This window comes from Cnephaeus nilssonii (assembly GCF_951640355.1).
Source record: "Cnephaeus nilssonii genome assembly, chromosome: 12".
NCBI lineage: Eukaryota > Metazoa > Chordata > Mammalia > Chiroptera > Vespertilionidae > Cnephaeus > Cnephaeus nilssonii.
The window spans coordinates 7,385,335-7,409,671 of NC_137083.1; the positions used below are offsets into that span (position 1 = coordinate 7,385,335).

Below are 24,337 nucleotides of genomic sequence, written 5' to 3' on the forward strand. Positions count from 1 at the left end.
ACAAACTGGATAATTTTATTCTCATTTTTCTTTCAAATAAAGATACAGTAGGAGTTTTACAATTCAGTATGATTAGACGCGATTTATAATTTTTAACATTTCTTTTTAAATAAATGACAATAGAAACAAAGAACTGCTACAAATGATAAATCTTACTGGAGCGAAGAGAAAAGCTACCTTTTGGATCAAACACGTGCCACAGCTAAACCTCCTTGGAGAACTTTCTAAGATTTCTAAGCTAAACTTCCCTAGAAAGGGTTTGTGGGAAGCCTGGGCTCGCAAACCTTGAAACTATTTTTGTGAGCACCTGACCCTTTACCAACTTGTTAATCAAAAGCTTCCTACATGGAGGAGCCCATGACCGAGTGCCCTGAAACAGGTAAGTCTTGATCCTATTTTTCCAGCTCTAAGTCATTCATGTTTCAAGCAAACAAAGTATGTTCTAAACACAGAAGCTTTCTAAAAACTTCAATTACCTTCTCTGGCTCAGTACCTGACTGAAATGTTCAAATGTTCATGTTACACACACACACACACACACACACACACAAAGTTTGAGCAGCATACTGTGTGTGTGAGAAGCTGATGAAAAATAAGATTGGAAAACCCCCTAAATTGTGTCCCATTTATATGATTTAAATATATAGTTTCTATATCTTCAATTAATAGAAGTAAAAAGGTAAACTTTAGAACAGCACAGAAATACAAATGCATTAGTTTTACAAAATATATTCAACCCCTTATACGTGCACGATCTTTTAATTTTGGAGTTACAATACAAGGGACCTCATTTCGTCTCCATGTGAAAGCAGGAAGTCACCTGTACAAAGTTATTTACATGGAAAGAACAAAAATCTACATTCCTTTTCTTTGTCCTTGACAACTATGCATGGAATGTTGGAAATGATGAAAAGACAATCGCAATGTTCCCGAAGTTCAAAGACTTGCCACGAGAAACCTGCTAGCGGCACCTTGCACTCCAGGGCATGACCATCACCTTCCAGAAACCAGGCTTGCGGTCTCTGTCACGCGGAAAGGCGGCCACAGAACTGGGGGAAAGGCCACGCACGCTGAGCCGCCTCTGGCCAAAGAAGCGGGGGGCGGGGGGGGGATTTCATGCAAATGTTCAAACGTTCAAATGTGGATGCCATTCCAAGTCCCGACCAAACCCTGATAAAATAGCAGGCACCAGTTAGCAGCTACCGTCTGCACAGGCTACTTTCCCACACTGCTGAAGCGATACAAGAGGTTGGGGATCCGTCCGTTGGCCTCGTACAGAGATGAGGACCCCCTCCCCCGCCCCCTCCCGCCTCCTCCATGCATCACCCGGCCAGGAGGGAGCAGGGCCACTGGCTGTAACTTCCACAAAATAAACACAAAACCTGCCTGCCAGGAAGATAACCTTACAGCTTCCTTTTAAACTTGTCACCAGCAGATTAAGGTGTTAACTTCTCTGTAAAAGAATTCTTATAACATTTAGCATAGAAAACACTGCTCTCAAAATACTTCCATCCAGATGTTTTAGTACCTTGCTCCTCAACCTTGCGAAGACTTCTCACTTCTCTCTCTTCCTAATTTGCTTTTCTCCTAGCCTTTCCAAACTAAATTATTCTCAAAAAAAAGTTCAACGCTTAATATAGAACTCGGAAAGCAAGGTAAGGTTGTGGAAATCACGCCATACAGTCTGGTTTGCTGCCCAAGGATATTGCTGCCATGTTTCTTTTTTAAAATATATTTTAATTGATTTCAGAGAGGGAGGGAGAGAAACATCAATGATGAGAGACTCACTGATTGGCTGCCTCGTGCACGCTCCCTACTGGGGATCTAGCTGGCAACCTGGGCATGTGCCCTGACCGGAATGCAACCGTGACCTCCTGGTTTACAGGTCTACGCTCAACCACTGAGCCACACCAGCTTGACCAGCTGCCACGTTTCTTAAAGCAAAAAGGAGATGGGGATTGTTTTAAGGCGTGGGGGCGGAGAGATCACTAATGGATTTGGAAACAGACTATCCATACTGGTTATAAGAACCAAATACAAATGCCAAGTAACTCTAAGCCTTTCATGCAACTTTCCCTGTTCACCGAGTCCAAGACACAGTCGCTTCAACTCGTATTTTCCCTGCCTATGTCACTGCCATCACAGTGCCTCGCAGGAACCGAAGTATGCCAGGACTTTCCCCGAACACCACTCTGCAGGCACCTGGACAGTGAGGCCACCACCAAGCTACAGATGCAGCCTGTGTGCTTGGCACAGCTGGCAAAGGCCTGGCTGGCCGAGTTCCCTCGGGCCTCCTTACATATACTCGGTTCTTAAGCACGGCCAACCCAAACACACACCCTTCCCAGCCACATGTCCGAAAGATGGCCGGGTGTCGGCTCCTATGGCTCACAGAGCCGGTGACTGAAGGGAGGTTACTGCGTCTGGGCTGGAGCCTGCGGCCCGAGCCCCAAGCACAGGACGAGTGTGCTGGCTGTCCCAGGCCCCTGCCCACAACGTACAGCCCCCGCTCCCTGAAAACCCCCGTGCCCCCGAGAACCTGAAGGAAAGAGGACGGTCTTTTGACCGTTTCTACAACAACAGTTCTATCCTCCGCAATATTCATTTTAGGTTGAAAGCTCGTGAAATGGCCACTTTGAACTCTTAACTGGAAGCATTAACAGAAAGTTCACTGAAGGTGGATATCAAAGGGGGAACACGTGGTACTAGACAAAGTTAGATTCCATGTGACTACCTGTATTTCAGTGGGATTCCAAAGGTGGCTGGCCGCTTTTGGAGAGCGAGAGGTGGGAACTGAGCCAATCACACAAACCATACAGCGAGGACGAGCCCGCGGCTGCGAAGCTCCTCCCGGCGAGTTTCCGTTGAGAGGGAAAAGCCTGCACCAATACCCTGTCTCTCCAACCAACGATGCAGCCTCGGGAAACAAGACGTGATGTGAGGAGCGATTCTTCATAATCTCAGCCCCACGCTGATTCAAGTACCTTTTAAGGGTTTGTTGGTTTTACTTCTCTTCTGTACTATTTCCTGAGAAGGTAAGCTTTCCTAGCAGAAGTGGAATTAATGGAGTTTTCACAATAAGCCCTTTAAATTATCATCACTGAATTTTTTTTAATGAAACACTTTATTTTTAAACTTTTATTGCATTTATTGGGGTGACATTGGTTAATAAAATTCTATAGGTTTCAAGTGTACAATTCTATAACACATCACCTGTATATTGCATTGTGTGTTCATCACCCCATGTCAAATGGAAGTATGCTTTTAGATTTGCTGAACTTGTGTTGAAACACAAGCTGGAAAATTTAGGGACATTCGGATTATGTCCTATGACCATTTCACATGCCCTAGGAGGACTTACAAGGCATAAACATTTCCTAAGGGGTAAGTCAAACATAACGGAGTGCCATCCTTCCTCAGGCCCCCTGCTTTTCCCAATACTCTTTATATCATATGTAGGTATGCTCACTATGTATTTTCCAAGTATCCTTTGTTATTGAGAAAGCAATCTGTCCCCTGTACGTACTCCCTGAGAACACCCATCCCATGTCCCCACGGAAAGCAAACGAGAGCTGAGCGTGGCAGACATGAAGTCCAGGTGTGTAAAACTCTGCGGCACACGGCACATACGTGCACATGTCTGAAATGAAACCAGGTGTCCTTTGATGAAGCAGGACTGATGTCACGGCTGTGGTTTTCTTGTCCTGCTTCTTGCTTTCCTAAAATGTGAGCTAAGGTGAGATTTCTATTTACTATTTACAGATCATCTTGCTTTCCTTTGAAAAATTCTTTTAGATGGGCTTGATTCCAGGATTTTCCACCAGGGAAGTAGGAAAGCCAAGCGCCTCGAAAAGCTTTCGAAGAATAAGACTAAGAAAAAACGTCAGGTCTGTAAACACCCAATGGAAACTGTTCGAAAGAAGAAATAGAAGGCACAAACCTTGGATTAAAAATGCTTGTAAGAGGTTACAACATGACTAGAGTCGACAGAACGAATACCTAGGTTTTCTAAAGTCTTGCCCTAAATACAGATTCATGTTCAACTGCTCCAACCCCACGGGTCCGTTACCCTGCTGTTCCTCTGCACAGCTGCCTGGACAATCGGGAGAGAAGAAGAGCACACGGCACTCCCTGGGCCTCAGCGCCAGGGTTCGGGCTGGGAAAGAACACACCACACAGGAAGCCAACAAGCATCCTCGGAACCCACGCCCGGGACTTCCACCTTTCCGGGAGGAAGCGAATTGATAGTTTGTCGGTAGAAAACCAACCAAAAAAAAAAAAAAATCCTCATAGAACTCAGCAAAAATAATGATAACCAAGGGCTGGGTAGTACGGGCCCTTAACTTTATAAGCATATTTTAGGGCCAACTTTAGAGAAATTAAAATACCATTACAACAATTTTAACACTAATAAATTACAATGATCATCCAACTATTCAAATAGTGAAACAGAACAAAATGTACATACGTAAAAACTTTCCTAAAGTAAACAAGTGTACACGGTCAGAACGGGAAATACCGTTAGCAGGGACACGGCGTGTTTGGATCAGGCTCAGACGGAAATAAAAGGAGTCGATTCAAACCCCAACCTGGAGAGCCATCCCCGCTGTGGCTGTGATTGCATCTTTTCAGCATCCTGCGACATCCGTTCAGACAGAGGGCGACCGCGGCCATCCATGTAAACAGTGCGACGTGTGGTCCCCGGCTGCGGGCCTGTGGCTGATGGAGAGCAGCCTGGGAGCAGCACACGGACAGGGGACCCTTCACACTCAGGGAGCGCCGGCCGCTCAGGGCTTCCCGCCGGGCGGCTCCGGGAGGCTCTGGGGGGTGGAGCTGGTGAAGGTGGAAAGCCAGGAGGACATGGCTGTCTTGGCGCTGGAAAGAGCTCCTCCCACGGACTGGCCTGGAAGGGAAGGAGGGAGAAACAAAAGGAAAAGCGCCTTCACTTTTGTTAAGAGGCAGTGAAAGAAGGACCGATGCTGATGAATAAATGTCAATTTACGGTAACGCATCAATGTGTTAACGATTACTAACATGCCATTTAAATTTCTAGTTTCAAAACAATCCCTTGCTGCCCTAGCTGGTTTGGCTCAGTGGATAGAGCATTGGCCTGCGGACCAAAGGGTCCCAGGTTCGATTCCGGTCAAGGGCGCATGCCTGGGGTTGCGGGCTCGATCCCCAGTGGGGAGTGTGCAGGAGGTAGCCAATCAATGATTCTCATCATTGGTGTTTCTCTCTCTCCCTTCCTCTCTGAAATCAATAAAAATATATTTTTAAAAAAACAAAACAAAACAAAAAACAATCCCTTTCCATGCTTGTCGAATAGGAGACTGAACAATTTCTGGGTGGGAGAGCCTACCAGCTTCTAAGCATCACGAAGGCACCCAGCAAACTCTCTCCTTAGTCCCCGCTGTGCTTGGCCAGTGGTTCTCAGCATTGGTTGTGCGTCAGGACCACACTGAGCACTGAAACAGCCCTACTTGCTGCTCTCTGTCCCCTAAATCCGAGCTGATCGCTGATACCACACGCACAGGAAGCGTGGTGGGGCCGCTGTAGGAAGTTTGCTTGTCATCAAAACAGACATTGCATTAAGTGACGACACCCAGCCCTGACTGGTTTGGCTCAGTGGATAGAGCGTCGGCCTGTGGACTGAAGGGCCCAGGTTCGGTTCTGGTCAAGGGCATGTACCTTGGTTGTGGGCACATTCCCAGTAGGGAGTTGTGCAGGAGGCAGCTGATCAGTGTTTCTCTCTCATCGATGTTTCTAACTCTCTATCCCTCTCCCTTCCTCTCTGTAAAAAATCAATAAAATATATTTTAATAAATAAATAAATAAATGAAGACACCCAGAGCCCAATCTGCCTCGGGCCTGTTTTGTTTTAAAGAACATTATCTCAGAAGTTGACGCTCAAGTGAAATTATTAAGTTGCAGCACATACTCCCACTATCCTTGGAGATGGGGGAGCGGACGAGGAAAACTGACCTTAGAATTTACACATCAGCTGCAGCATCACTAAAAATTGACAATTGACTCATAAACCTATGATGAAGTGGGATTTTTCTACTAAAAAATGAGAATTAAAAATAAGTCAAATGCATAATGTTGTATGGAAGGAAATGCTAATATATCTAATTCCATTCCCTTGTAACAAAATGAACCTAGTGAGAGGTCTGTGTGCTCCATGTTTGCCTTCTTTTATTTATTTTTAAATATGTTTTTATTGATTTGAGAGAGAGAGAGGAAACGATAGAGAGAGAGAAACATCAATGAGAGAGAACCATTGATCAGCTGCTTCCTGCACCTCTACTGGGGATTGGGCCCACAACCGGGGCATGTGCAACGCTCAACCAACTGAGCCAGACTGGCCAGGGCTCCGTGTTTGTCTTCTAAGACGAGTAGGTGTTCAGACGTTAGAACAATGAGGACCCTGCACAGGGATCACTCAGGTCTGGGGCTCCTGAACTGTGTTCAACGAGGATTAGTCAACCTCTCTCAGGAGCTAAGTAAGGATGGGCTCTATTTTTACATATTGATGTGACACAGCAAATGTAAATAATTGGTGAATCGGAGATCATTAGGAGTTCCTTGTACAGTGTTGCACCACTTCTTTAAGTTTGAAATTATATAAAAATAAAAAGGAGTAATATAGAAAAGAAGGGACAAAGAATTTCTTTAGAATGGACATGAAACAATCTTCAAAACTTTTATATAAAAAGTGCTGGGAGCAGAAGCGGGTGTTCAGCACCCCCCTTGTCTGGCTTTGGTAGCTGGGGTGCTGCCCTCACTGAACGAGTCAGGGAGTATTGCCTCATCCACCACTTTTCGAAAGAGTTTGTATAAAGTCAATATAATTCCTCAAATGTTTGAGAAGTCTTGTAGGTAAAGCCATCTGAGCCTGAATTAAATTAAAAACCTTGCAGCAAGGTTTTTAATATTTAATTCCATTTATTTAATAGGTAATAGGGCTATTCAGATTTTCTTTTTTAAATATATTTTTATTAATTTCAGAGAAGAAGGGAGAGGAAGAGATAGAAATATCAATGATGAGAGAGAATCATGGATGGAGCCCACAACCAGGACATGTGCCCTTGACTGCAGTTGAACCTGGGACCCTTCAGTCCCCAGGCCGATGCTCTATCCACTGAACCAAACTGGCTAGGGCCAGATTTTCTATTTCTTATTGAGTCACTGGTCGATAAGACTATTTCAATTGAGTCTTTCAAAAGAATTTGTATATTTCATCTAAGTTGTCAAAAAATTGGCATAAAGTTATTCACAAAGTCCTTTAATTTTTGTAAGGTCTATAGTGATGTCCCCTCTCTACTATTTTTTTTTTCCCCCTCTCTACTATTTTTAAAGGACTATGGGCAGATCTGGAGGAAAACTCCACTGGACGCTTGAATCTTGGTAGCAGAACAGTGAACTCATCAGAAAATCCGTCACTCCCCATCAGATGTGGCAAAATTCGCTTAACTCTGATATTATCTGGTGCCATGACATTTTTTTAAACAAGTAAGACAAAAATTAAAAAAAAAACACCCAACAACAAACAAACCCCTGTATTTGACTATGGGAATTATTTGTATTATTATGTGATACACAGACCTCTACAGCTTTACACTTTTATCAACAACACATTGAGAGCACAGAGGAGACGAGTGATCATTGCCGTCTGTTCCTGGCCAAAGGGGTGCCTTACCAACAGCTTTTCCTGTCTGGACAACATTCCGGCTGGTGGTGACCATGACGTTCCCAATTTTTTTGCCACGTTCACTGTTTTGAACAGAACTGAGTGAAGGAAAGAAGTGTTAAATACAACTTAAATAAACCTCCTCTCTCACACACACATCACTCTATAACCACCCCCCCAAATGAGTATTATTGAGAAAAGAAGCTAAATTGTTATTGGTTATCCATCAATTAATTTAATGAAGCATGTGCATTTTCAGTAAAATACTAAAAAAAAACACCCCATGCAGATGAATGACTAACTCTCCCGACAGGATTTGCCGAAGTTACTTCAGGATAAAAGTGGCAAATCCGGCGCTTTGTTCACACCGGTCTCCGGGAGACAGCAGTGTTTTCGCTCGGGGACGCACACACTGCTGAGCCACAGGCTGCTAGGCGCGTGTTTGGTTACTATTTGAAGCCCAAGTCTACCAAGTGCAGGAAAACAATTCCCAATTAGCCACGACACACATGGCATAGGCTCAGCCGTCAGAACCGTCCTAGTATTCTCGAAATACTCACTGTGAGAACCGTAGCTTCATGTCGGACACCGAGTACTGGCCCTGGAAAGGGTGGCTGTAAAACAAAGTTCCAGTTCGAACCTGAGGGTCCCACCAGGAAAGCCACAAAGCAGTTACCCCAGGGAGCATCAGGGAAGGCGCTCTGAGCGTAACACCCACGGGGCTCGGCCCCCAGCTCCCCGCCTGCAGTGAGGGGAGCCTTTCTGAGCTTATTCCCTCCACAGGAAATAGGTGTTTCTTCTAGGCTGGGGGTGGGAGGGTTGTGTTAGTGACGTTGATTTATTTGGTTGGTGTGGGGCCCAAGCATTAACATTTTTTAAAAAGCTCCCAGAACCCTAGCCCGTTTGGCTCAGTGGATAGAGCATTGGCCTGCAGACTGAAGGGTCCTGGGTTTGATTCCGGTCAAGGGCACATGCCCGGGTTACGGGCTCGATCCCCAGTAGGGGATGTGTAGGAGGCAGCCGATCAATGATTCTCTCTCATCACTGATGTTTCTCTCTCCCCCTCTCCCTTCCTCTCTGAAATCAATAAATATATATACACTAGAGGCCTGGTGCATGGATTTGTGCACCGGTGGGGTCCCTCGGCCTGGCCTGCACCCTCTTGCAATCCAAGACCCCACAGGGGATGTTGGATAGCTGGTTTTGGCCCAATCCCTGCAGGCCTGATCCAGACAGGAGGGAGCCCGATCCTGTGCGTTGAGCGTCTGTCCCCTGGTGGTCAGTGAGCTCAGAGTGACCAGTCGACTAGTCGTTCAGTGGCTTAGGCTTTTATATATACATATATGTGTATATATATATTTTTTAAAAAGCTGCCCAGGACAGTCAGGGTGGAGTCAGTGACTTAGGCCATGGCCATGGACTGCACCTTGATTCTGGCCATCTTATAAACATGTGCCATTGGTGAGACAAAGATGTAGAGAGATCAGTAAAATCTGTACTCTCTGTTAGAAAAGCGGCTCAAAATATGGGTCTTAAAAATATACAAAAGGCAAAAAGTGTGAATATATATATATATATATATATATATATATATATATATATATATATGTATATATATATATATAATCAGACAACATAACCAAAGATCCCTATAAAAGGCATCAATAAGCATCCAAACTCTTATCTCATACTCAGGAGCCTCTCTGTCAATGTCTAACACAGAAAGTGACCCTAGTGAAATCCATAGCAAATTATACAAATTATCAGAAGGCCACTTTTGGCTTTTCAAATGGCAAATTTCTTTATTGTCCATATGAAGCATATTAATAACTTCTCTTTTTTTCTGGATTCCTGAGCCAGACTGAAAACATTGAGAGATTACTCAGTCATTCTGGATAGTCTTGGGAAGCGATGTTTTAGGATGAACCATGCCCGGTGCTTATTAGGGGAAGTCGGGGGACTGCCTTCTGATCCGGGGGTTGAAGAAAGGCTTTCCCAGAACTCACATCTTACCACTGAATTTGGGGAACATGTTGAAACTCTGCTGACTGTCATATCTGCACAATTTCCCTACAGGTATATTTCAGGTCCTTCTTCTGCTTTCTCTTCAATCTAAATAAACTCAATTTCCTTACACATTTTAAAAAGCACTGTTTTACAGTCTTTAAAAACCTATTCCAGCTAAGCCTCTATGGACTTGTAAGGAAGCCTGCCGAGCTGGTGCAGGTTGCGGGCCGCTAGAGCAGATGTGCGACTGGCGAACGTTTTGGACAGGTTAAGGGTGCCCCAGGGGAAGAGACGCCGGCCACATGCTCGCTGAGGACCCCGGGAAACCCCACCCACCAGCACTGCCACAGCAATGCCATCGGCAGACAAGCTCACATCTGCTTCTCCTCCTCACTCTTCAGACTACAGACCTGGTGGTCAGGGAGGGAGAAGACTCCGAACCCTTAGCCCTTTCATTTAATGCTACTAACATGGTTTTGCCTTTTAATTCTGTTTCCGTCACATTCAAAAGGCAATACAGGTTTCTGCTCTAGCTCAGTATGATGACTACATTGACTCAAATCGGTGCTGAGCCTGGTCACTTCTGTTGGTAAGTGATATAAAGTTTAACAGACATGCTCCCCACAACCCTGCCCCACACCTCATTCGTGCAGTTGCTCCCCAAGTTCCTGTGACATAAACATCTGGATTTTCTGTGTGAGAGGGAATGTCCTTTCAGCCTGTAGACGTCATCGTACCCCCAGTCTGGCTAAGTTAACCCTCGCTCCCAAATAACATGGTGGTAGCCTTGGCCGGTTTGGCTCAGTGGTTGGAGCATCAGCCCTTGGACCAAGGGGTCCAGGGTTCAATTCCCGGTCAAGGGTTTATACCTGGTTTGCAGGATCCCCACCCCTGTCGGGGAATGTGTGGAAAGGGAGGGAGGAGAGGGAGAGAGAGAGAGAAAAACAGAGACAGAGAGAAACATTGATGTGAGAGAGAGACATAGCGATTGGTTGCCTCCTGCATGCGCCCAGACTGGGGCCAGGGATGGAGCCTGCAACCAAGATACATGCCTTTGACCAGAAACTGAACCCTTCAGTGCTTGGGCCAATGCTGTAACCAATGAGCAAAACCGGCCAGGGTAGGATAGGGTTTCCTTTATACTGGGCAATAAAGGAATCGTTCTGTGCTCTACCTATGAGTCTTGGAGGATGTGCTTACTTCGGATTTATTTCCGCGAGTGCTGGATGTCGGTTGCTGTTCCAGACCCTGTAGTTGTGAGTGTTCTTCCACGCCATCACGAAGGCTGTCCCGTAGTCGGCGAGCACCTTTTCATTATCTGTCAAGTAAATGTGTGAAACTGAGCTGCCCTGTAGCCGGTCAGGGGTGTGAAGATGAACAACCAAAAAGGGTAAAGGAATAGTTCCACCCCCTGGACCCCCCGGCTCTCTGGGGGAGTCTACCAGATGTCAGGAAATTAGGTCTAGCTCCCAACGTCCCGTTAAGAGGCTATGTGGTCTTTGGCAAGTCACTTAGTCCCGGAGAATGTCATTTCCCTAACTGGAAACGAAGAGGGCGGGCCCAGACTGTCCGAGGCTCCTGACAACGCCACGATCGGTCCCGTCCTCCTTCCTTCCCAAGGTCAGGAGGCACCGTGTTGTTTATTAAACAAGCGACAGGCCGGACAGCGAGCCAACGTTCCGATGTTTACATGGGGAGGAGGCAAGCGGGGCATCTTTTATCTGGGCACAAAAGTCACTGATCCTAAGGACACGAATTGGTTCTTTTAGGCACTGTTTTCTCTTCTTTGGGCTCTGTCTTGCTATCTGGTGAAACTCACTCCAGAGCTTCCATGCATTTTGCTGTCAAGATACTTAACACAACAAGGGAATCTGTGTGTGTAATGTTTACAACTTTTAGGCTTTATCGGTATCGCGGGGGTGTTTCAATGCAGGCGTTCCTGCTGCTTGGAGCAACAGAAAAGGTTGGAGACCGGACTCCAGTGGCCATTGCTTCATATGTAATTGCAAGTTGCTTGCTTTGAAGGTGAAAGGTGATGTTTGTGGCCGGGGAAGGAAGAGAAAGGTACACGCAGTTCCATGTGCAGCACGGGAAGTTCTTTTAAGAACATATTCCCCAAACAGGGCATAGGGCTGAAGGTCCTTCAGCAGCAAGGAGCTGAGCCGGGCGACGGGGCTTTAAATACCAGCTCAGCCTCTTGCCAGGGGTGAGCGCGCTGCTGAAATCACCTTCCTGTGCCTCGCTTGCTCCTCTGTAAAGTTGAGGATGACAAGGTATGTGCCCCAGGACTGCTGTGAGGATGATGTGGGTGGGTAGGTGTAAAGAGCTCAACACAGATCCCTGCGCATGTTAAATGTGCCCCCCCGCCCCCTAAAGAAAGGAAGCTAGCTCCTACCAGTCAGTTCTTGCAGCTACCCGGGCAAATGTTTTTAAAAGGTGAATGAATCACTCACGAAGCTACATGATTGGTGGGGACTGGGGTTTTCTTACTAGATTCCTGCATGATCTTGGGTTACAGGCCTAGATTTGGGTGTCTCAGCTGCTGAGTACTTGAGTATTTAATTAGGAAGAGGCAGACGTTTAAAAACATCCCACTAACAAATACGAACTTGCTCCGAAGCTTCCTTTCCAGTGAAGAACACGCAGGAGCCTGGGTGGAAACTCCACACACACTCTGTGAGGAGCGAACTTAGGCGGTGGTGGTGGTGGTGGTGGGTGGCTGATTTAAACAACTTGCTGACATGACGATGTGAATGTACTTAATGCCACCATAGAATACACTTAGACTTGGTTAAGCTAGTACATTTTAGATTATGTGTATTTCACAATTAAAAACAAAAGCAGCCCTAACCGGTTTGGCTCCGTGGATAGAGCATGGGCCTGCGGACTCAAGGGTCCCAGGTTCGATCCCGGTCAAGGGCACGTACCTTGGTTGCGGGCACATCCCCAGTAGGGAGTGTGCAGGAGGCAGCTGATCGATGTTTCTCTCTCATCGATGTTTCTAACTCTCTATCCCTCTCCCTTCCTCTGTAAAAAATCAATAAAATATATATTTTTAAAAAGCAGAGGTAGAGATAATTGTGGGGCAGGGGGACAAAACAAGCTCAACGCTTTGAACAACAACGACAGCAAAATCTACCGACCATCCACCGGGCGTCCGTGGTGCGAGAGCTCATTACCCGGCTCCACGAGGTCTTTCTAGACCTTTTTTCTTCCTACGGGGAAGGAGGCAGGTTGCAGACAGGAGTGATTGTCTCCCTGCTCCACTGGCTGCAGTGAGATTGCATTTCGTACACAATTCAGACGTTAGGATGTGACAGAATGGAGAAGTGGCTGCACGCCCCTCACCTAGCTGCAGCGTGGCGGCCAGCAGCGCGTGGATGTAGACAGCAAACTGCGCTCGGATCCACTCGTCGCCCCCCTCCCAGCCCGTGCCGTCCAGGAAGATGTCCTCGCGGTTCTCGGTCACGTGCTTCACCAGGTAGTCGGCGAACCTGAGGTCGGCCGTGGTGGGGCTGAGCAGCTTCCTCAGCTCGGGGTCCTGGACCTGGATCAGCGCCTCTTCCACCTGCGGGCACCCAGGCACGAGTCAGTGCGGCTCTCACGCAGTCTCCAAGCAACCACTGGCCCGGCCGGGGTGGCTCAGCGATTGAGCATCTATCTATGCACCAGGAGGTCCCGGTGGGATTTCTGGTCCCGGCACAGGCCGGGGTTGCAGGCTCATCCCCAGTGGGGCGTGCAGGAGGCAGCTGATCAGTGATTCTCTCTCATCATTGATGTTTCTCTCTCTCTCTTCCTCTCCCTTCCTCTCTGAAATCAATATATATATATATATATATATATATATATATATATATAGAGAGAGAGAGAGAGAGAGAGAGAGAGAGAGAGAGAGAGAGAAACTACTGGAAAGTTGGAGCCGGCAATAAAAAAATACGAGTAACAGCATTCTCAAAAGGTGAATCTAAGAGACGGGCTTTTACACTCAAGCATTTTTCTTTCTATACTTAAAAAGTACTCGTTTTCTATTTTTAGAAAACATACGCATTAAGTATTTAATTTTGAATTATAAAAGGAATTCATGCTTATTGTACTATTTGGGGAAATATGAATCACCTTTATCGCACAATCAGAAATGAGTGCAATTGAGAATTTCTAATATTTTTTCCCTTTGAGTGCACAGATACTCTGGAATACTTTTACTATGTAATAGTTGAAATGCAAATAAGTGTATGTAACTTACAGGTTAGCTTGGAAGTATAAGAAAACCAATACCCATGAGCCTGCCAACCAACTTCAGGAACTGAATGTTACTAACGCTGCCTCAGCACTCCCACCTGTCTCCTTCTGCCTTGGAAGGTCTGTGTATGTTTTTCTTCCTCAAACTTGGGATCGTAATACCTAAAGCTTTGCACTCCAGTTCTTCATTTATATATTATAAACATTTTCCCAGGAAGCATGTTTCAGTACTTTCTAAAAACCTTAAGATGGCTTAACCCCCTGCGCCCCCCAACCAGCTTCCCCATTTAAATTACTTCAACTGTAAAGTTGAACAAACAATTTAAACTTCTTCTATACTGATAAGATGTCAAACAGTTATCTCTAGCTCCTTGCTCTTGATATCAGAAGCATATTACACAGGCTAGAAATATTTACATCATTTAAACAATAAACACATTTTAATTGTAAGACTGTAGTAGGACCGGGGTTTGGGGTCCTGGCTCACCCACTATTCTTGCTGTTTGATCTCTCTGGTCCTTTGCTCCCACAGGTATCTAATAGGGACGGTAACAGTATGTACCACATAGGTTGTCATGCAAATTACATCAGTTAATATACCTGAGGCGCTCAGAATGCCTGGCACAGGGAGCAGTTAGCACCATTATTAGTTACTAGAGGCCCGATGCATGAAGATTCGTGCAAGAATGGGCCTTCCTTCCCCTGGCTGCCGGCACCGCCTTTGCTCCGGACCAGAGCCGCCTTTCCGCCTTCCTACACTGCCCAGAGGCCTGGAGTGGCTGGGGCAGTGCGGAATGCCTGCGTCGTCGCCATGGCAAGCGTCCCGCCCCCACTGCTAGCGCCTGTGTATGCAAATTAACCTCCCATCTTTGTTGGGTTAATTTGCATACTCACTCCTGATTGGCTGGTGGGCATCGCGAAGGTACAGCCAATTTGCATCTTTCTCTTTTATTAGTGTAGATGACTCTGCCCTCCTCATTCCAAATCAGAAAGGACCCCAGGGCCCAGCAGCGCCAAGGACACTCAGACATAAACCTACTTCCACGATGGCATCACTGAGGTGCTTCTGTTGTCGAAAAAGGATGTTAGTAGCTCCAGCAACAAATCCCCGAACGGTGACATCTGAGAGAAGGTGATGCTGCTGCAATGCCATGTAAGGCAAACACAGATATCCCTAAGAATCACAAGAGTAACACAGAATATTAGAAAAGCAATGGAATAATCACCTCCCTCTTCACGCCCAGAGAGCTAAGGGTAGGAAAAGAAACTCCCGGTTTTCTCCCACCTCCTCGCCATCCCAAACACAGCCGATCCCGGACTCCCTGCAATAATGTTCCCAGGCACCCTCAGGCTGTGACTGCACGAATGGTTGACCTTGGTAAGGTCATCCAACATGAAGGCTGTCTTCCTCGAGAGATCACTTTGTTCTCGGTTCAGCTTAAAAGCCTCCACAGTAACTAACAAGCTGGACTTTTTCACTTAGGAACTGAAATATGAAGCCCATCCACAAGCATGTCGTTTAGCAGAAAGCTGTTAGCTCGTCTAGTAAAATTTTACACCTGCCTCTGCACAAAATCTCTAATGCATTAGTATGAGAAGCACACAGCACTCATTATCCTGTTTTACTGTCCTCTTGTTAAAATTATGCAAAAATATTTCAAGATATTTGCTCCTACATGCTGAAAGCAAAAATGACATTTGGCAGTACTTGAGTATTTAGTTAATTTCCATTTGATTTGTATTTGAAAATTTCACTGCCCTAAAAATTACAATTGAATTGCCAAACTACAGCAGGCAGGGAAGTGTACAAAAAGCAGTGTATCTCCTGACAATGAAGGTGTTGGCACTGGACTGATTTCTACATTGAGGTGGATTGTCAACAGGTGGCACGATTTGTGAATGAAGCCAGGAAGGCGGGCTTGTGGAAACCCTGAATTTGTTTTCAATCTCAAGTTCTGTGATAGTTTTATTTAATTATTTTTAAACTTCTCACCACTTTTCTAAAAACACTGAACTGTCCCCTGGATACTGTGTTGTTTAGCACCGCAGCTAGGATGAGCCTTGGATCTCACAGGTGGTTGTTGAACTACCTACTATGGGAGAGGAGACTTCTAAAAGTCGGAATATGGGTCTAGTAACTTGGTTTTATTCTTAGTCTTGACAGTCTCTTCCTCTGCTTGATAAAATGCTAACTAACAGCAGCAAAAGGAAATCCACGTCTATGCATTAGAGATACTCAGCACGGTGTTTCTGAACCCACGCCCTCTCGTGACTGAAGGCGGAAAGGACCCCTGCTCCTCCTGCAGAAACAGACCAGAGAGCTGGCCAGGGCTCGGGGTTCACGCTTCATTTTATGTGACAGGCATTTTAAAACAAGACTCCCCTCTTCCCCAACTTCCTGTTTCTAGACATAAATATTATAATAGTGAGTGGACTTTCAAACAGAATACTCACTCCCCCATCTAGAACTGAGAATCCTTGCTAAAGGCACTCTCAGAACAGCCAATTCTTACAAAAGATTTATACTGCAAAACAGTGATAAATGAATTTAATTGTTCATAGTATTACATTCATAATTTATGCTGTAAGAGCAGAAAAGTCTATCTCAACAATGGAATCTTGGCTAAGTCTCTAAAATCATGAAAACTCAAAAGTATGTTTTTAAAAAATCAATAGTTCAAAGCTTTGTAAGAATGTGAAAAACTACATCCCTTAAAAATACATATTCAAAGTAAACAAGAAAAAAAAGAATAAAACAACCCCAAAAACCCACCACCAAAAAATACATATTCATACTCTTTGACCCAGCATTACACTTCCTGTAATTTATTCTACAGATACACCTGCTCATATGTGAGATTTGTAAAAAGTTATTTATTGCATCATTGTTTATTACAACAAAAGACTGGAACCCTAACTATTCATGAACAGAGAACTGAATAAACATTCATCTGTGCCAGGAAATACACCCTGCAACAATTAAGAGCGATGAAGTTAATCTCCAATGAATATTTTGTAAAAATAAGTAAATAAGTAAGGGGCATAAAAACGAGTATAGTCTGCTCCTATGTGTGTAAAAAGGGAAGGAAAAAAATCTCTGCATTTGTTTATGCATAAAATACTCCTAGAAGGAAACAGAAGGCATTGATGATGTGGCTGCCAGTGGCGAGGGCAGGTGAGTAGCAGGGGATGGAATGACAGGGAGATTTATTATAGACTAGAAGCCCGGTGCACGAAATTCGTGCACGGCGGGGGATTGTCCCTCAGCCCAGCCTGTACCCTCTCCAATCTGGGACTCCTGGAGGGATGTCCGACTGCCCGTTTAGGCCCGATCCCACCAGGATCGGGCAGTCAGACATCCCTCTCACAATCCAGAACTGCTGGCTCCCAACTGCTTGCCTGCCTGCCTTCCTGATTGCCCCTAACCGCTTCTGCCTGCCAGCCTGATCACCCCCTAACCACTCCGCTGCCAGCCTGGTTGATGCTTAACTGCTCCCCTGCCGGCCTGTTTGCCCCCAACTTCCCTCCTCTGCCAGCCTGGTCACCCCTAATTGCCCTCTCCTGCAGGGTTGATCACCTCCAACTGCCCTCCCTTGCAAGCCTGGTCCCTCTCAACTGCCCTCCCTTGCAGGCCTGGTGCCTCCCAACTGCCCTCCCCTGCTGGCCATCTTGTGGTGGCCATCTTGTGTCCACATGGGGGCAGGATCTTTGACCACATGGGGGCAGCTATATTGTGTGTTGCAGTGATGATCAATCTGTATATTACTCTTTTATTATATAGGATAGAGGCCTGGTGCACGGGTAGGGGCCAGCTGGTTTTCCCTGAAGGGTGTCACAGATAAGGGTGGGGGTTCCCTTGGGGTGTGGGGCGGCCTGAGCGAGGGGCCTGTGGTGGTTTGCAGGCCGGCCACGCACCCTGGCGACCCAAGAGGAGGCCCTGGTATCTGGAATTTATTTTCCTTCTATAATTGAAACTTTGTAGCCTGGAGCAGAGCCAAGCCTGCTGTTCCCTCTGGGGCGGCAGCCATTTCTGTGGCAGTTAATTCACCTTCTATAATTGAAACTTTGTAGCCTTAAGCGGGTGAGCCCGGCCAGGGTGTGCGGAAAGCTTTGCTTCCCCTGTTGCCGCCGGCAACCCTGGCCTGCTCTCTCAAGCTCCATTCTGCCGCCATTTGTTTGAATTTGTTTACCTTCTATAATTGAAACTTTGTAGCTTGAGTGGAGGCTTAGGCCTGCAATGGCTATGGAAAGCTTGGCTTGCTCTGTTACCTGGGAAACCTTGCTCTCTGTGGCTGTAGCCATCTTGGATTGGGGTTAATTTGCATACTCACCCTGATTGGCTGGTGGGTGTGGCTTGGCTGGTGGGTGTGGCTTGTGTAGTGGAGTGATGGTTAATTTGCATATTACCATTTTATTAGAGAGGATGCCGTGGAACCATTTAAAAATTGAACCATATTGAACATGTAAAGGTATTACAGATTTATAAGGTTATCTACACTAATAAAAGAGAAACATGCAAATTGACCGTCCCTCCGCTACCCCACCAGCCAATCAGAGCAGGTATGCAAATTAACCCAACAAAGATGGAGGTTAATTTGCATACGCAGGCACGGAGTGAAGACTGAAGACAGCGTAGAAGGAAGCCAAGCACTGCAGAAGGGAGCGAAGCTGCGGAGAAGGGAGCGAGGCAGCAGAGAATGGAGGGAGGCGAGGTGGAAGCGGAGACGGGAGGAAAGCCCACCTCGGCGGGCTTCGCTCCCTTCTCTGCTTCGCTCCGGCCGCAGGAAGCCCTATTCTTGCAGGAATAGGCCCGAGGAAGCCCTATTCTTGCAGGAATCTTCCTGCAACGGGGCTCTAGTTTAAAATACTAGTTCAAAATAGCTTTCACATTTTGCTATCATTACTTTTTTTTTTTAAAATGATGATCAAATGAGCCTAAATCTCTTAACAGCCTTTAACATACAGTGGCAGCAAGACCTTGGGTCCTTTCACATAAAGCAGCCTCTATACCCAAGCCCACCCTCACCCCAGTTTTCCATTTTCCTGGGGTACTTTAGCTTCCATTTAGAGCTGCGGTATATAATGGTAAAAAAAAATAAAAATGAAAAGTTACTTGCATACCCATGTTCATAGCAGCATTATTCACAATAGCCAAAGCATGGAAGCAACCCAAATGTCCACTGAAGGATAAGTAGATAAATACAATGTGAGACAGACTTACAATGCAATATGATTCAGCCTTAAAAGGAAGGCAGTCACAAAAAGATAAATTCTCTATGATCCCACTCATAAGGTATTTAAAGTAGTCAAATGCAGAGAAACAGAAAGAAGGGGGGTTGCCAGCGCTGGGGTGAGGAGAGAATGGGGAGCTGGTGCTTAGTGGGTATAGACTTTCAGTTTTGCAAGATGACAAAGCTCTGGAGATCTATAGCACAACAGTGAGAATACAACTTAACACTAAAAATGGTGAAGAGGTAAATGTTATGTTTTTTACCATAATTGAAAAACAAGTAAATCCCCCTCCCCCGCCCCCCATCACACACACCTGCTGAGCCTGGCAGACCAGGCAGAACCACTGAGAGCTGATCTGCTAAGAGCCTTCCCTCCCTCCTGCGCCTGGAAAGGGCTACACCCGGTCAGGGCCAACCGCCACTCCTCATCTGGCCTCTGGTCAGGGATGATAAGCTCGCTCACCAACCAAAAGCCTCTTTATTGCAGGGCTGCCCGTTCTCCCCAAAATTCATCTAGCGTTTTTTTTTTTTTTTTTAAGTTTTTATTTATTTCAAAGAGGAATGGAGAGGGAGAGATAGAAACATCAATGATGAGAGAGAATCATTGATCAGCTACCTCCTGGGGTTCGAGCCCGCAACCTGGGCATGTGCCCTTGACCAGAATCGAACCTGGGACCCTTCAGTCTGCAGGCCAGTGCTCTATCCGCTGAGCCAAACCAGCTAGGGCTCATCTAGCGTTTAAAGGTAATCCCTATCAAAGTGCCGACCTGGATGAGTGGGAACTTAAGTCGATCCTAAAATTGATGTGGAAGAGCATAGAAACTCTTATTATTATTGTGTTAGAAGCCCAGTGCACGGATTCATGCACTGGTGGGGTCCCCCAGCCTGGCAATCCAGGACCCCTCAGGGGTTGTCGGACTGCCAGTATTGGCCTGATCCCTGCAGGCCAGGCTTTTATATATACACACACACACACACACACACACACACACACACACACACACATACATACTAGAGGCCTAGTGCAGGAAATTCATGCGTAGGTAGGGTCCCTAGGCCGGCTATCAGGGCCGATCTGTGGGGCGATGGGCAGGGCAAATGGCGGGGCCCTTGCTGGCACCTGCCTTGGCCGGCCTGGCGCCGCCCACTTGCCAGCCCTGTCCCCTGCTTGCACCTGCCTTGGCTGGCCTAGGGCCTATGGGCTGGGGGCAGCTCCTGCGTTGAGCATCTGCCCCCTGGTGGTTAGAGCACGTCATAGCGACCAGTCGTTCTGCTGGTTGTTCTGCAGTTTGGTCAATTTGCATATTAGGCTTTTATATAGGATATATATAGATTTTTTACTTTTAAAATTTTTTATTGGATTTATTGGGGTGACATTGGTTAACAAAATGACATAGGTTTCAAGTGCACAACTCTATATAATACATCATCTATAGCCTTGTGTGTTCAAAGTCTAGTCACCTTCCATCACCATTTATCCCCCTTTACTCTCTTCTACCTCCCCCCACCTCCCTCCCCTCTGGTAATCACCATACTGTTGTCTGTGCCTATAAGTTTGTTTGTTTTTTTCTTATTAATCCCTATGTCGTGTTTAAGTTATTTAAAAAATTGCAAAAAAGAAGTAATAAATAAAAAATTACAAATACATTTTGAATGGGTTTTCATACAAAGATTAAAACATAATTTTATGGGCAAGTTAACCAAAACACTAAATCTGTGAGGTGTACTGTTTAAGTTAGCCACTATGCAGTTTTTCCTCATAAGATTATAGCTTTTGGAATTGTAGTATTTGATATATATTCGTTAAGTGTAATCAAGACTGTCTAGCCCTAGCTGGTTTAGCTCAGTGGCTAGAGCATCGGCCTGTAGACTGAAGGGTTCTGGTCAAGGGCACATGCCTGGGTTGTGGGCTCAATCCCTAATAGAGGGCGTGCAGGAGGCAGCCGATCAATGATTCTCTCTCATCATTGATGTTTCTCTCTCTCTCTCTCTCTCTCTCCCCCTCTCTGAAATCAATAAAAATATTTTAAAAGAAGACTGTCTAGAGTTTCTCAATTCATCTTTTTTTCAAAGATAAACATGAATGATTACAAGCAGACCCCACTCAGTGATGGCTGACTTCATATTTACTAAGATTCCAAATTCTTCCCAATCGAAATCGCCTGAATTAATCCCTTATAGTCTTTCAACTATAGTCACAGATGCCACCACAGTACACATTTGGTATGTGTTTTAGTTTTCAAGGAAAATTTTCAGATCTGAAAATGCATGCAACACAAAAAGCTAAATTCTGAAAGGACGCTGTCAGTCTTAAGGACATTACACTTTACCTTTGTGAAGATGGCCAGGGGCATGCCATACTGGTCCTCTTCCAAACCGGAAATTAGCCCTGGGAGCAGGACCACCTGGCCCATATTAGCTTGAGGTTGTACAGTAATTGGAGCACTGTCTGAGGGCACCGACTCCCTGGGAAATGAGTTTGTCTGTTCTGACCCCAGCTGGTCCCTTTCCTTCGAGGTGGGGTCCTCTAAGATACTAGGATCCAAGGTCTCCCAGTCACTTTCTGAAGACTCTGGAGATGGACGAGAAGGAGGTTTCAAATACGGACTGGTCTCACTGAGTCCCTGCCCTTTGCTGCTGTTTCCTACTGGGAACAAAGGCTCTTCCGCTGTGATGGCAGCATCCCCACCGTGGTTTCCTGTCAGGATTTTCTTGACAGTTTCCGAGGTGGTACATGCAATGTTGGGAGCAGACACAGAAACAAAATCATCTGCAGGGGGGTTGTTTTCCTGAAGCCCAGCATCTTCAGACACACTCTTTCGAGGTTTGTACTGAGAGCAGTCCCTGAGACCATGTTCGATCATGCCTAGAACAGAAAGGGTTGGAGGACGGCTTAGTTTCTAATGAGGAGGAAGAGAGTAAGAGTTGTGTATTCTATTCTAAGCAGCAGAACTCTCTTATAAAAATGTTAAAAGCTACGCTTGCATACATTCCAATGAAAAATAATGAAAATGTCAGACAACACACACAAAAAAAACTACTGCCAAAACAAAAATGTCCTATTAAACTAGGAAGGTTAACCCTGATGAGTTTATCCTTGAACACCTTTACCACTCAAAGTTCCAGCACAAGCTAACCAACAGAAAGAGTAGATACTGTAACCCTCTTACCTGGAAAAAGGGATAACACAGTCATCAGGGCACCCACCAGTTTATTCACTGGAGAAATATAAAAGAGAACCTGAAATGGATTCAATGACAATCCAATTAGAAAATCAGAGTCCACAATGATACTTTAAAAAAAAAAAAGAGGGGGAAAGAGGAGAAAACTCTTCTTTACAGAAGAATAACAGTTAATTAATGACAGAATTAGAAAACCACCAGGTAAAAATTACCAGTGGACGTTAAAACTATTGTGAAGGGTTGCTGGGCAACAGGATATTCACATAGATTCAAATTTATCATCCCATAGTAAATCTATTAATTGTAAAGGGAAAACCAAGTACCTTACTATGAAGAAAACTGGCAACTACCACCTTAATCAAACAATTAAACTTCACATCATCAATAATAGTACAGGAGGTGGGTGGGAAGAGATCAACCAAAGGAAGGCCTGGTATGCACATATGCATAACCATGGACACAGACAATAGTGTGGTGAAGGCCTGGGGAGGAAGCGAGGGTGGGCTAGAAGGGGTCAATGGGGACAAAAAGGGGGACATATGTAATACTTTCAACAATCAAGATTTAAAAAATAATAGTACAGCTATGGGCCCCTTGAAGTGGTACCCTGAAGACACACCACCAATCTGGTCCTCAGATTTAAAAAAAAAAAAAAAAACCAGCCCTGACCGGATTGGCTCAGTGGATAGAGCGTCAGCCTGCAGACTCAAGGGTCCCAGGTTCGATTCCAGTCCAGGGCATGTACCTTGGTTGTGGGCACATCCCCAGTAGGAGGCAGCTGATTGATGTTTCTCTCTCAGTGAGGTTTCTAACTCTATCCCTCTCCCTTCCTCTCTGTAAGAAATCAATAAAATATATTTAAAAAAAAACAGTTTACAGGACATTATTATGACATGTGGAAATTTAAAAATGGACTTTGATATTAGGTATCATTGATGGTATTAATGTTAAATTTCTTGAATCTGAAAATGGTATTTTGGTTATGTATGTATATACTCTTAATTCTTAAGAGATATATTCTCAAGTATTAAGGGATAAAGTATCATGATATCTACAAATGACTTTAAAATTATTATGATTTGGGGGGAAATGAATATATATAAAGCAATAATGCAAAAGTGATAAAATATTAAAAACTGGTAGATACAGATGAAGAGTGTAAAAGTGTTCACTATATTATTATTCTATCAACTTTTCTGTAGGTTTGACATTTTTTAGAATAAAAATTGAGAAAAAAATTAAACTGAAACAAGATTCAGTTAGCTATTGCATTGAAACACTGGTAATAACTAAATTAACAAGCAAAGATTTGCTTAGGTGAGTTTTTTCTCTTTTAAACAATTAAATCATTAATCATTTAGTGATACTAAAGTGCTATTTCACAAAGCATAGCACCCACAATTGTGTTCTCCTTACACACTGGTCTTCTTTAAGGAGCAGCTTGCAAGTAAGAAAGTAAATCTTGTATTAAAAAGGATGTCTTTATTTTATCCAATCGATATAAAGAATGTAGGGATGATTTGCCACATTAGATAAAGTTTATTTGATCGTAAATGCCATTGCATGTAACTAGGCTAAGTATTATTTTGCAAAACTTTTGTTTCAGATACATTTATCCATGTGTGCTCCAGGTTGCCATTAAAACATTTTTTTTAAATTATGGGTTGCAATTAAAAAGTCTGAAACCTGTAACTCGACAACAAAAACAATAAACAACCTGATTAAAAAAGAGCCAATGGACTTGAACGGACATTTCTCCAAGAAAGATACACAAATGGCTGACAAGCACATGAACAGGTGCTCCATCTCACTAACCATTTGGGAATGCAACTCAAAACCAGGAGGTACTGCCTCACCTACTAGGATGGTTACTATCAAAACCCAGAAAATGACAAGTACTGATGAAGGTGTGGAGAAACTGGAACCTTTGTGCTCTGTTGGGAAGAAGGTAAGAGGTGCAGCTGTTTTGGATAACAGTGTGGTGGGTC

General features: G+C 45.0%; 1 protein-coding gene across 2 annotated transcripts in view; it reads right to left on the bottom strand.

Annotated features, from left to right (window-relative positions):
* Positions 1-24,337, bottom strand: part of AVL9 (AVL9 cell migration associated) — a 44,049-nt gene continuing 19,712 nt past the window's right edge. For both annotated transcript variants that reach the window (XM_079785510.1, XM_079785509.1), the window contains 8 exons: positions 22,338-22,407; positions 21,498-22,033; positions 14,976-15,110; positions 13,046-13,265; positions 10,898-11,015; positions 8,251-8,304; positions 7,700-7,788; positions 1-4,903 (listed from right to left, as the gene is read on the bottom strand). In XM_079785510.1, coding sequence (XP_079641636.1) covers positions 4,788-4,903; positions 7,700-7,788; positions 8,251-8,304; positions 10,898-11,015; positions 13,046-13,265; positions 14,976-15,110; positions 21,498-22,033; positions 22,338-22,407 — 1,338 coding nt within the window. In that variant the 3' untranslated portion in view covers positions 1-4,787. The remainder of the gene's footprint in view (positions 4,904-7,699; positions 7,789-8,250; positions 8,305-10,897; positions 11,016-13,045; positions 13,266-14,975; positions 15,111-21,497; positions 22,034-22,337; positions 22,408-24,337) is intronic.